Source organism: Brachycentrus maculatus, unplaced genomic scaffold (genome assembly GCF_059751285.1).
Source record: "Brachycentrus maculatus isolate JH-2025_06_01 unplaced genomic scaffold, ASM5975128v1 h1tg000202l, whole genome shotgun sequence".
In the NCBI taxonomy this organism is placed as follows: Eukaryota; Metazoa; Arthropoda; class Insecta; order Trichoptera; family Brachycentridae; genus Brachycentrus; species Brachycentrus maculatus.
Window position 1 is genome coordinate 1,452,131 of NW_028280953.1, and position 14,989 is coordinate 1,467,119.

A 14,989-nucleotide genomic window follows, 5' to 3' on the forward strand; every position below is an offset into this window, starting at 1 on the left:
TTTACACAAATATTTCAATTTCATACTATTTCTGTGAGCCTAAGCGGCTCATTATTAGAAATAGGTATCAAATTGCGGTAGAGTGGATTCGAACCGAAAAACTCTGACTTAAGAGTCCGCGACACTAACCACGGGACCACAACCCGACACGAAATGAAAGTGATCACTTAAAAGAGCCTTTGACAGGTCGAAAGCCTAGTAAATACCCAGACTTCCATACTCTTCATTGAGATGTCTTTTTTATGAATTTTCATCTGCCGCTTGTATTATACGTATTACCTGGTATTTCTCCCTTCATGAAATGCCCAAAGTACTCTAGCTTTCTTTTCTCTTGGAAACTAATTGTGGTATTGTCATTGAGCTGCATCGTGAAATCGATCGATAATGTGACAATGTATCAGATTACCACACAAACCTCAATGTAATGTGGGATAATGTGTATAATGTGGGATAATTTGGTCAGTAAGTCATACGTTATCTTTATTCTTCTCGTTTCACGGTTTCGAGATTATCATATACACGTGTAGAGACATTTTGTCACCAAAATTACCTCTGTCCTTATCACGAAGTCCCAAATTGGACTCTTCAAAATCTACAGAGTGTTCCGATGTTTTTTTATACTATTTTTTTTTAAATTTCAGCTTAAGTCCAGCACTAAGTCGTAACTTAATTTTCTCTAAATCCAGGAATATGGAAGTCTGAGTATTTACAAGGTTTTCGTCCTGCCATAGGCTGGTTTAATTGATAACTTTATACGCGTGTAACATTCACCATTCAGACAGGTCGTGAGTTACATGACTCACGTAAGTCTTGGCAGTGAGCTGTAATACAGAGGGAGGTCACAATAGACCTGATATGGTCGCAGTGACATAAGGAATGCAAGATCCCTTGACAAAAAAAAATAATAGTAAAAAACATTCACCATTCAACCCATGACTGACCACCACACTACTTGAGGTAGTATTTTACGAAAATGACGCTGTATAAACTATCCAAAATTATAATTTTTATTTACCTTTCTTTCAGCAGTTGCCGTGAGCTGCTGAAGTCGCTGGGTCATGTTGGATAAACTCTGTTCAAACGCGGAGACCACATGTGCCTGAAACAATAAAAATATAATCCATTAAATACTAATAATATAAAAGAAATATATAATACGTATATTTAGGTCCGCCTCCATTGTGTGCAGTGGTTAGCGCGCTAGGCTACCATGCTGAAGGTTCCGGGTTCGATTCCCTAGAGGTTCAAAATAATATTAGTGATTTTTCAGTCTAATATTCATTTAATATGACCCTGGACTAGTACCTAAAGCGGAAGGCTGATCACCTTTCCTTCGTGTATTTAACGATCGAGATAACGCTGCTTCTATATGATGCAGTGCCCTCTGCACCATTGGGTGCGGATAAGGGTTAGAAGGGAGATATTTAGGTGGGCCAGGAATTGCGCCATCATTTCAAAACGGTGAGGTTTGAACTTGTTTGCGTCCTATCCACTTCAAACCATTGAAGAATCAAACCAGAAACTGAGATCTTCCTGGCCTACAGTGCGATTTTATTTCAACCGGATTGGGAAAGTGCATAAGATAGATATTTGGATGCTGTACGAGCTATCCGGCGCTAACAAAGAAGGGCGCATAAACACATGCAGTTCTTTATTATCAACATTTTGAGTGTGTCCAAATACTTGGACACACTCAAAAGGTTAAACTAAGAGAAATCAATATTCTCCGATTAAATCAGTACATAAATGCAATTTCAGTTGTTGGTTACATATTATGAAACATAAAACTTTGTTACCTTTTGAAATTTATCGAGAAATATTATGTATTATTTGAACTATTATATATTTAGGATAGTTTTTCATTATTATTATAATTATTTATTTCATAGAAACATACATTTTTTTACTATATGTATTACGGCTCTTTAGGCATGGCCTGTGTTGAGCCGTAATACTTACATGTCAATACAATTTTCCTATTTATTTATTTTTTTTTACTTTTAGATTATATACATTACATACAATCAGTGGCGTGCGTAGGGTTTACCAGTAAGGCAAACCCATTATTTTTCACATTCGTGAATATATGATGTACCTATAATTTCTTCACCTCATATTATTCCCAGTATAGTAAGCACCCAGAAAGTATTATAAATATAAACAATGTATTGGAATCATTGTAAAAATATGCATACATGTAGCTTTTGTAAGGTATAGCCATCGCCTTTAAATAAAGAAAATGTTCACTTTAATAAAATATCTTCCTCAGATATCAACCATTACCAATAAGTACCATCACCATATAATGGCATGCATAGTGGTTTATAATCAAATAAGCGCGCGATAATTTAAAAACAGTCACACATTAATTATGTATTTTTAATCATTTGGTCTAGATTTAGTCATTTTTATTTGGAGTTTTTAGGCAAGCCGGGCTTTTGGGCTTCTAGGGAAGTACCGCCACTGCATACGATAGATACAATAACAATTTACAGTATAAAGGTTTTACAATAAAATAATTACACCTGGACTAATTAATTCACTTTCTACCTTGTCCCTTCCAACGAGAAGCAACCATCGACGGACACTGTTCTTAAAGACATGATCACTACTGGAATTCTTAATGGTTTCGGGCAGCAAATTTAATATCTTTGGCGCAACGTTAAAACGAAAAAAATCTAATATCTATATAATATATAAAAAAAATCTATAAGAAACAGCTACTCCCCGCTCTTCAACCTTCAACGTCCCAAGGACCCCACTCTAAAATTTAGAATTAGCTTCACATACGGTGTTTGAAAATGATGCAGAATGCATCTAAACACGTGTCACAGTAGATTTTAAGAAATAGTGGTATTTACTAAGTAAAACATTAATTAAAAATGGATAGATTTTACCACAAAGTGACTGCCAAATCAATTAATAATTAACGAAAAAAATCGTTAAAAATGGTAGCCCACCCCTATCACATCCGTATTGAGATGTCAAAAATTTTAATAATTTTAACCTAGAGAGGGATACAAATCGAAGAGTTACCAAAGTCAACGAACTTTTAGTTTCACCTAGGATATTAGATTTTCCGGGTGGATCGCCACAGGGGGTTGTATAACACGCTTCCCTCGAAATAGGTGCGGCTATTTAACGTGCATGATGGGGCGAAATGATGCACGCACCCTTAATTTCTATGTCTGATATCTAAAAATAATATTTGGAAGCATTATTACGCAAACAACGTGGCTTCCGACGCTATTTTCGAACTTTTTAATTCAAGTTTTACTTGGTAAATACCACTGTTTCTTAAAATCATTTTAACACTACGGTGTTTAAAAATGATGTTTAAAAATGGTGTTTAAAACGGTGTTTAAAAATGATGTTTAAAACGGTGTTAAAAAATGGCACTCAAAATATTGCGATTGTATATTGATTATATTCTGTCCGCCTCCGTAGTGTAATGGTCAGCACGCTCGGCTACCGTTCTGGAGGTCCCGGGTTCGATTCCCAGGGGGGGGGGTCAAATAAATATAAGTGATTTTTTCACTGTAATATTTATTCAATATTACCCTGGACTGGTACCTGAAGCGGAGGCCTGATCACCTTTCCTTCATGTGTAAACGATCAAGATAACACTGCGTTTATATGAAGCAGTGCCCTATGCACCATTGGGGTGCGGATAAGGGTTTTATTATTTATTATTATATATTGATTATATCGACGGCCCCTACGTAAAGTACTCTATCTGCAAATCTGTTACTCTACAGGAGAGAGCTTAGAAGATTTTTTCAACGTATATTTTTTATTAATTAACGGTTTTATCTGAAATTCTAAACTAGAATTAAACATTCAAAAACACGATAAAATAATGTATTAAATCGTTTTTAAACTTTATGCTTTGTCGTTAATTAAGTAGTTAGCGTTTTAGGAGTTCAGTTCATTTCGAAAATTCGATGTAGATAGCTTCTTATACGCCTGAAAACTAGGCGTAATTTATTTTATATGTTTTTTTGGTTGTTTATATTTGTAGATAACGGTCAGTTGATAACATACACCAAATATCACTCACTCCTTTCAAGAACGTCATAAATCAAAAATTGTCAATTTTAAGTTATGCATGTTTTCGGAATGCCCAAAAAATGTACTATATCCCAGTAAAAGCGGCATATTTTTAACTTAATATTTACCCGCTACAGGGCAGAAAGTGTTGTTTATGCATTTTGAAGAAAAGGTATTTTTTATATATTTTTTTAAATTTACTTTAATATTTAATATTTTTAATATTTTTCAAATGGAGAAAAAATCTTCAGGTTTTACCTAAAAAGATCTGTTGCACAGTAAAAAGTTCAATAAGTGGCTTGATATTTATTTTTAATACATTGTATTATATTTTTAAACTTTAAAAACGTTGTCCTGAAAAATCAAGTATTTTGATTTATGACGTTCTTGAAAGGAGTGAGCGATATCTCAAAATTGACAAAAATGTAGTTAGATCACTTTACGTAGGGCACGTCAATATGGTTATATGGATTATTATATGGATTTATTTCATATTTTCAATATTAAAATTAAGCACTGATTGAGTCTACAAAATGTATAATTTATTTTTAATAAAAAAAAAATCATTCATGACAATTGTTTCGCCTTGTTAGGGCATTATCAAACTACTGTAGTTCTCATTTTTGTGTATATGTTTAAAATATAAAATATAAAATATGGAGTTCTACAAATTAAACGTCAAATCAATAAAAATGGATTTTTATGTTTGTAATTTTAGTTCAGACGAACAAATTACAATAATATAATATATTTTGTTATGTTTTAAATTAATTAATAAAAATCAGCACGAAAAGTCCAATTAATCTAGCGAAGGGTCCAAAAGACAGGACACCATTTGAATAATTATTACAACCAGTTCAAATTCTAGCATGGGGGTGGCCTTTGTCATATGAGTACAGTAAAACACCGATATAACGGACAAAAAAATCCTATAAATATATTTTTTTAAATTTAAAACGTCCTATTAATATTAAACATGCTTAAATTAAAAGCAAATAATTTTTCTTCGTCTTCAAATCCTCATCCGCACCCGATGGTGCATAGGGCACTGCATCATATACACGCAGTGATCTTGATCATTAATTAATACATGAATGAAAGGTGATCAGCCCTCCGCTTCAGGTACCAGTCCAGGGTAATATTGAATTAATAATAATAAAAACCCTTATCCGCACCCCAATGGTGCATAGGGCACTGTGACATATAAACGCAGTGTTATCTTGATCGTTTACACATGAAGGAAAGGTGATCAGCCCTCCGCTTCAGGTACCAGTCCATTAAAATATTGTATAAATATTACAATGAAAAAATCACTTATATTTTATTTTACCCCCCTTGGGAATTGAATTGAATTAATATTCAATATTACCAATTGATTTTGTCACTCAATATTGTATAAGTATTGAGTGAAAAATCACCTCCCCCCCTGGGGTTCGAACCAAGGATATCCAGTAGGGTAGCAGAGCGTTCTGACTATTAATTACACTACGGAAGCGGATAAAGTAATTTTTTAGCAACAACACTGCCAGAAGTGAAGTTATCAGTGGTAAGATCACATCTCGACAATCTAAACATTTAGCGACTATTCGTCAGATAACGTCATTTTCTCTCCCAGTATATAACAATAATATGGCACACTTTAACTCCATTTCTAGGATTCTAAGATTGTATAATAATTTAGAAAATACTGATAATGTGACCATCGGCATATATAATGATGGCACGGAGAAATACAAGAAGACTATTACCAGATTGGTGAAATCAATTTCAAATTGATTTCACCAATCAGGTGGAGTCTTGAATTTTATACCTTATGTGGCATAGTTTAATTTCTACTTCTAATTTTTATTTTTATTTTTCTAACTTCATTACTTTTAATTGTTATTACCCTTTTTTAAAAACCAAATTTCTATTCTTTATATATGTGTTTAACCTGCACCCCCTTATTGTTTCTGTAAGCTTGTTGTGTTCCCATCTAATTGATGAAAAACATCAAAACTACTTGTATTGCACTGTATTTCGTTTATTGTAATATGTTTTTCATTGTTTGTGAACCATAAATAAATAAAAGTAAAAAAATAAAATATAAAAAAAAAAACAGAAAACTTCAAAAGTGCGAACAAAACTTGGTTCCTTTTCCAAAGCGGGATTACCGAAAGCAAGCGCGTCGATATCAAACAGCAACGTCACTTCACGACGAGTGTCCGAAGACAATAAATATAATTTTGTTTGTGTTTTGTATCACGACGTTTCCCCGTAGGATTAGGCAGACGATGGAACGCCACATTATTCTGTCCTCACATACACTCTTCGCTTCCTTCACATACATAAATCCAGTCATAAATGCCCTCCGATTACGCAGACTTTTGACACCGCCAGATTTTAGGTTCTGATTGATTCTTAAGTCTTTTTCGGTCATCCTTGTTCTGTTCTATTGCTCACATTCGCAACATATATTTTTCTAGTCATTCTCTCAGTATCCATTCGCTCCAAATGTCCGTACCACCTTAAATAACTCTTCTTAATCTTTTTAATAATCCCTAGTTCAGTCTCACATTCTTTTCTAATATCTTCGTTTTTCGTTCTGTCCTACAATGATTTTTCACACATTCTTCTGAGAAAGCGCATTTCAAATACAATCTAAATACAGTGTTTATATCAAGATTTTTTTTTGCTTTATTTTAAACTTATTTTCATATAACGGACGTTCGGCTTTAACGGACACCTCCCTCCCCGCAATTAGTCCATTATATCGAGGTTTTACTGTATAAACAAGACGCGTTTAGTTCCTCGTTTATTTTGACGGTAGACGCGCGTTAATTTTTGTTCGAAACGCCCAAAAGAGGGGGTAACACACACATACGCACATTTGTGTGCATGTGTGTGATAAATCACCCTCTATCACATACATATTTACTCTGAAATAACAAAGAGTGTCCCCTTTTAATTTAACGGCTAGTTAAAGCATAGTTTAATTGCGGAAATGCATTAAAAAAAGAAGAAAAATACGGAAAGAAGGCGTCGCGTGTCGTGTTTTGAAATAAATCTAATGAAGGCGAAAATGGGGTGACGAATACTAACTAACTAACCAATCATCACGCTGCTTCTCCGCAGGGGTAGGCAGAGAGAATCGAACGCCACACCACTCTGTCTTTGCAAAAATTCTTCGCCTCTTCTACATTCATGCACCTCCTCATACATTCCCGACGATTATTACGACTCCTAACCTGACCACTTTCAAGTATTTAACATACCTGATTGTGCCAAGTTTTTCTCGTTCTTCCTCTGCTCCTTTTTACAATTACATTCGCCTCATAAATTTATTTTACCGTTCTTTCCTCACTCATTCGTTCTACATGTCCAAACCATCTCAACACACCTTTCTTAATTTTATCGATAATGCTCGTCTCAGCTTTGCATTCCTTCATTATTTCACTATTCGAACATCTATCATACATCGTTTTGTCGCACATTCTTCTGAGAGATCGCATTTCGACTGCATTCAGTCTACTTTCATCCTTCTTTTGCCAACTCCATGTTTCACTTCCATACATTAGAGTTGGAACCAGGACTCCGTTGTGCACTGCCAGTTTGGCTTCCGCTGCTAGTTTTTGTGTTTTATTTTGGATATATTACCCAACTATTGCATTCTTTCCTCATATCACTATAGGAACATCTATCATACATTATTTTGCCGCACTGAGAGATCGCATTCCGACTGCATTCAGTCTACTTTCACCCTTCTTCTGCCAACTCCATGCTTCACTACCATACATTAAGGTTGGAACCATGACTCCATTGTGTACTGCCAGTTTACCTTTCACATGAAGAGGTCCGACTGTAAGATAGCGTGACTGACTTCGCGGAAATAAGGTAATAATAATAATAATATACGCCGTTAAATTTGTGATTATTTTAATGGAGCCGCGCACGACTCCGTTCCCCCTTTACGTCAGAATAGTATATTAATATAAATGGATTCACCTATTACATTAAATTTTCCTATGATTCACAACACCGCATTCGTAGTACAGTGGTTAACTCGTTTGACTACCATGTAAGTTGGCATATGGCATTCACTTTGTGGTAAGACATGATGAAATTATAAATGAAAAACACTTGTTTTCTACCACTTGAGTTAATTTTATTATAACGACTAGTTTCTGAAGCAATGCCTGACCTGAAGATGGAAGCTTAGCTTCCGAAACTAGTCGTTATAATAAAATAAACTCAAATGGTAAAAAACAAGGGGTTTTATAACAATAAATCTTTGTCAGACGGGAGGAATATCTAATTTAACATACTCAACCTATAAAGGATTGTATTAGACTCGTGAAGTGTTTATATTATCATTTTCTTTTGGAAAATTCGCCTTCGAAAAAACGTTATTTTCGTAAGCTGGCAATGAATGACGTCACAGAAACGATGGAGTTATTTTAATATTGGTGACATTGCTAAATTATTGGCGGCTCTATTTGTTTGTCCGCCTCCGTAGTGTAATGGTCAGCACGCTCGGCTACCGTTCTGGAGGTCCCGGGTTCGATTCCCAAGGGGGGTAAAATAAATATAAGTGATTTTTTTCACTGTAATATTTATTCAATATTACCATGGACTGGTACCTGAAGCGGAGGGCTGATCACCTTTCCTTCATGTGTAAACGATCAAGATAACACTGCGTTTATATGACACAGTGCCCTATGCACCATTGGGGTGCGGATAAGGGTTTTTTTAAATATATATTTGTTGATGTCTATTGTCCACCCTAAACATATTTGTATAACACGAATGGTAGTGTAGTGGTAAACAAACAATCCATACTACTACTATTACAGCTCTTTAAACCATAGACAATATGACGTCATAAAACGTTCGATGACGAAAATTTGATGACGTATGCGAACGCACGTTTTTCGTTTTGTAAAAATATCTAAAGTTTAAACCTTCATTATTACTCTACATATTTCGATAAGAACGCTACCGATAGTCTTGTGATTTTTCATATTAATTTGTAAGTCAATAATTACACATCGTGATATTTATCCACTATTATAACTATTATTAATTTCGGAGTTACTTGGATATAAATCATAAGTTACCAACACAATATGCTGGTAATAAAAAAATAAGGTAAGAAATTATCGACAGCTCGACATGATGGCTCGAAGGACCACTTTAATAATAAATGATGGATGGCATGTTTATACTGGGGTTGGTTATTGGTTATAGGGGATGATTCAGGGAGATAACGAGAAGGTTTCATGTTCTAAGGGTGTAACGTTACAGAGGGTGCATTGGGAGAATTAAAACACAAAGGAGTGTTACGGAAGCGATTTGACGAAGATCAAAAATAGGCAATAATTCACTGATGTATCGAAAACCGGATGCGGAAGGATCTAAGACCATTGGATATATCATAGTCGTACAGGAAAGTGACCAACTGACAATACGTAAAATGTTCAGGAGGGGCCATTTAAGTCACTTTTGCTTGGCAAAAAAATTAACATCAATGCAGTTAGTCATTTTTAACTAGTCAATATAATTATACTTCCAAGTTAAAAATCCTTTGGTTTTTTTTCAGGGCAATATTAAGCTAGCAAGATATCAAACAGTTAATGATCACGTTTTTGTAAAAAAATGCAATCGGTCACTTTCTCCTGTATGACTACGATATGTAGAGGTCTTCACCAAAAAGTTACATTTACAATATTGCATTTTTTAAACTTTAAATGCTAATCTGTTCTGTTTAGTGTATTCTATCGAAATCTTAATGAAAGTCGCGACAAAACGTGACCAATCCTGTGTTAAACCAATATTAAATCATTGAATTACACCAAAACGTAAGAATTTTACAAGCTGGAATTCCTTATAGACAGGCGTTTACAAATAAAATATAACCCTATAACACCTGTCAATGAAAATAACTGTAGTTTTCAAAACTAGTCGTGTTTAATGAAATAAAACTCATTAAGTAATATTATACAAGTGTTAATTAAAAAAAAATAAATAAACACGTTATTTCACAAAGTCAATGTCGAATCAATAAATACTATAACAACTGTACAGTGTTTTTTTAGATGTATTAATTTTTAAATCAAACACAGATTTTTTGAGTCTACTAAGTTGAATTTTACTAACAAAAACACATAAAAAATAATATTGTGACAATTGTTTCGCCTTGTTAGGGCATTTTCAAACGAATGTGAAGATCAAATGGACTGACGGTCCTTATGTAGCTATATAATTCTCAGTGACACTTTTAACATGTGCAGCAATAACTTATGGGAGAAAACAGACAGGATTTTTTTTTATGTGTTTTTGTTAGTAAAATACAACTTAGTAGACTCAAAAAATCTGTGTTTGATTTAAAAATTAATACATACATTAAAATGGAGTTCTACAAATTAAACGCCAAATCAATCAATAAACTGTACAGCTTTTTCCACATTCATTTCATCTGACCGGGTTTCGTCGTTACCGACGTCATCAGACTGATAATGTCGGTAACGACGATATAAAAAAGTGGTATTACAAAAGTATATACAAAAGTTTTTTTTTTTAAATAACTATATTTTTACTTGTTGTTTTATTACAATATATGAAGAAATAAAACCCGCTCAATTCGAGATGTCGGCAGCAGGCTGTAGTAATAAAAAGCCACATTGCAGAATTCCATCAATGTCGGAATTAATTCCGAAATAATGAGCCCTCGAATGCGCCACTGCGGAGTGCGACGTGCGCGCGCACTGGAGATGTGCGCGCAAAAAGTGACAGGAGCTGCGCGCGCAGGAAACGGCCGTACAATAAAACAACTCTAGCATTCCAGTGGCGCACGGGAGTTGCAATTACAGATTTGAAAAAAAAACAACCAGAATAATTTTTCCATTCATTTATTCGGCTAGGAGTGTATGTAAGGATAGAAAAGTGCAACGTTTCGTCTTCTCTGCCTACCACTGCAGGGAAACGGCATTTGTGTATAACTTTATGGAATAAAGGGTTAAATTTTACGCCAGCTCGCATCTACTACGCTGAGAAAGTTGGGGCTTATGCGCCCGTATACCTCGCCACTGTCATGGAGTACGTAGCGGCCAAGATGTTGGAGATGCCCAGCAATGCTGCCAGAGACAACAAGAAGACCAGCATCATCCCCGCCATCTGCAGTTGACTATCCACAAAGACGGGAGCTCAACAAGCTGCTCTCCAACATTACCATCGCTTGGGGAGGCATCCTGCCTAACATCTTGGCCATGCTCCAGCCCAAGAAGACCGAGAAGAAGTCTCAATAATACAGTGGTTCCACTTTCCCTCCTTCAGACTCAGCCGATTGACGTTTTTCTTAAATATGTATTATCTTTCATTATCATTTTCATATCATAATCAACGTCTGTATAAGCGCCCTTGAAGTAGTATTTTACGAAAATGGCGCTACATAAATTATCCAAAATTATTTTTATTATTCGGCTAGGAGTGCATGTCGGGATAGACGACTGTGGTGTTCCATCCTCTCTGCCTACCCCTGCAGAGAAACGCCATGATATTAGTAGTTTAAGTACAATGTAGTATATACGCATTCCCGAAGAAGATTAATTTGACAAGGTATTTGTCTAAAACGGTTGAAATAAAAGTACCAAAAAAAAATGGTTAAAAAACCTGTTGGTTAAAAAACTAGTCCTGACTCTGTTTAAGTTTCCTCAAATGAGATGATATTCCATATTATTTTGTTGACATCTCATCAAAGATGAAGAAGAATGTGGAGGTCTGGGCATTTGCGGGGCTGACGACCGTCATAGGCTGGCTTAATTGATCAATTTACACACGTGTAACATTCACCAATTCTACCCATAATTGACAACCACACGACTCAAATTCTTGGAAGTTCTATATTTATAAACCAACTTAGAAACCTTGTTCTTGTATCACTAGAACTTCACTAGAGACATCTATTGGAGAGATGTAAAGAAGCTTTTTACTATGAAGAGATTTAACACAAACATTTAACACATTTTACACAACGCGATTTAACCCAAAATTTGTTGAGGCAATTAATACGAAATGTCAACGGAGTTTTATTTTAAATTTTATTTTCAATTAAACTGTTTCTCCCGTCTTTGCGCGAACTCCTCACAACTCCATCAATCCGCGGCGGCCAATCGGCCAATCAACGCGCAGGTGTGTTCCCATTGCCCAATTAGGGCAGCGACAGCTGTTGCGCTGGTAACGCGAGAGGCCAGGAGATCAGCAGAACGCAGGGCGATGGCGCAAGGTGGATTTGGCAGAGTTAGTGCGATGGTTATCTTTACACGCGATGCCCAAGTAGATAATTGACATAGTGGTAAGCAAAGGGTGAAAAGCGTATATCGTAGTCATACAGGAGAAAGTGACCAAGTGCATTTTTTTTTACAAAAACGTGATCATTGACTATTTGGTATCTTACTGGCTTTATATTGCCCTGAAAAAATCCTATAGTACGTTTCCTAGACATGGAAAGATTGATAAAGACATAGAAAGGAGAGTGAATGCTGGGAACAAAGTGAAAGGTGCACTGAAATCACTTAAAGCAAATAAAAACCTATCAGCGGAAGCTAAACTGGCAGTGCACAACGGAGTCCTGGTTGCAACTCTAATGTATGGAAGTGAAACATGGAGTTGGCAAAAGAACGATAAAAGTACACTGAATGCAGTCGAAATGCGACCTCTCAGAAGAATGTGCGACAAAACGATGTATGATAGATGTTCAAATAGTAAAATAAGGAAGGAATGCAAAGCTGAGATAAGCATTATCGATAAAATTAAGAAAGGTGTGTTGAGATGGTTTGGACTTGTAGAACTAATAAGTGAGGAAAGAACGGTAAAACAAATTTATGATTATGTAATTGGGAAAAGAAGCAGATGAAGACCGAGAAAAACATGGCACGATCAGGTATGCCAAGTACTTGAAAGTGGTCAGGTTAGGAGTCATAACAATCGGTGGGTATGTATGAGGAGATGCATAAACGTGGAAGAGGCGAAGAATATTTGCAAAGACAGAGTGGTGTGGCATTCTATTCTCTCTGCCTACCCCTGCGGTGAAGCGGCGTGCTGGTTAGTAAGTTTAGTTATTTAATATATTTTTAATTATATGAATAAATATTCATAAAGCTTGCATGATTGATTTGGGGAGTCCTGCGACGAAATTAATCTGTATAAAATGGAGTGACATCATATCACCTAATGAGTGCTCTCATCACCTATGCGTGTCCGGTGACAAGTTAATGCCAATCTGGGTGTGATTTACGGCCTAATTCGATCATTCGCCATTGGTCGCAATTACAGAGGGGGCGTGGCGCAGACTTACCACAAATTAGGTACCACAAATTGTACAATAATTGGTAATTGCTCGACACTTCCTACGCTTTTTGGGCGAAACTATGAGCAAAGATGACTCTGAACTCATAAAAGCAAAACAAAAATATATCAGCACGCTCTTTTTTTTTTTTTTGAATTACCTAACGTCCAAGTGACTCTGAAATCTAGCTACGGCTTATGCAACACCGTTTATCATGTCCCTACTCAGGCTTCAACTGTAAAAGTTTCATAGCCTATGCCTACTCGTGAGTGGATTTACTCTTTATGTTTAAAGTTACTATAATTTCATGTAATTCATGAGTGAAAATTCTAGGCAAAAACACTCGCTATATCAGCACGCTCGCCTACCGTACTGGAGGTCACGGGTTCGATTCCCAGGAGGGGGGTCAAATAAATATTACTGATTTTTTCATTCTAATATTTATTCAATTTATAACTCTGGACTGGTACGTGAAGCGGAGGGCTGATCGTCTTACATTTATGTGTAACGATCAAGATAACACTGCGTTTATATGATGAAGTGCCCTGTGCACCATCGGGTGCAGATAAGGATTTGAATGAGTGAATGTATTTATTACATACGGAACATTTTAATATGTAGTGAAAACAACAGTTGTATTTGATAAAAAAAAATAAAGATAGCTATGGTTATTTTATGGGAATTATTAAAACAAGTGATGGTAAACTTGTAACGTTGTAAAATAGGTAACATCCGCATGGAATACGTGTTACATACGGAAGATATCGTTTAAACTACGCAGTGAAGATAACATTAACTTAAATAATTTGCTAAATTAAATTACGGACACTTTCTACGGAAATTTGACGACATAATATGTCGTCAAATTTCCGTAGAAAAACACACATTGTGTGTGATTATTATCCAGGATTCGGAGCTTCTTTTCATCTCACCAATAGATGTCTCTAGTGAAGTTCTAGTGATTCAAGAACAATGTTTCAAAATTGATTCATATATATATATATATAGAACTTCCAGAATTTGAGTATTGTGGTTGTCAATAACGGGTAGAATTGGTGAATGTTACACGCGTGTAAAGTGATCTTAAACCAGCCTATGACGGTCGTCAGCCCCGTAAATGCCCAGACTTCCATATTCTTCTTCATCTTTTATGAAATGTCAAAAAATACTATAAAAATAACTCCTGTAATTGGAGATAATCCAGATTTTGTGAACTAGTATTTGGACACACTCAAAATGTTGTAAATATTTATTTATTTATTTTGTTTAGGTTAATACAGGTTCGTCCGCCTCCGTAGTGTAATGGTCAGCATGCTCGCCTACCGTTCTGGAGGTCCCGGGTTCGATTCCCAAGGGGGGGTAAAATAAATATAAGTGATTTTTTCACTGTCATATTTATTCAATACTACACTGGACTGGTACCTGAAGTGGAGGGCTGATCCCCTTTCCTTCGTGTGTAATCGATCGAGATAACACTGCGTTTATATGAAGCAGTGCCCTATGCACCATTGGGGTGCGGTAAGGAATATATTATTTAGTACAAATTAAAATTATCTAAGTTTAATTTATCTAAACTGTGTACTTGATGTAATTATACACTGTAATTAAGGAGGAAGG

The 14,989-nt window shown here is 35.6% G+C and overlaps 1 protein-coding gene across 5 annotated transcripts in view; it reads right to left on the reverse strand.

Moving 5' to 3' along the window:
• sick (sickie) overlaps nt 1–14,989 on the reverse strand; it is a 377,677-nt gene that overhangs the window by 23,617 nt on the left and 339,071 nt on the right. For all 5 annotated transcript variants that reach the window (XM_088263668.1, XM_088263667.1, XM_088263666.1 and 2 more), the window contains one exon: nt 1,016–1,099. In XM_088263668.1, coding sequence (XP_088119794.1) covers nt 1,016–1,099 — 84 coding nt within the window. The remainder of the gene's footprint in view (nt 1–1,015; nt 1,100–14,989) is intronic.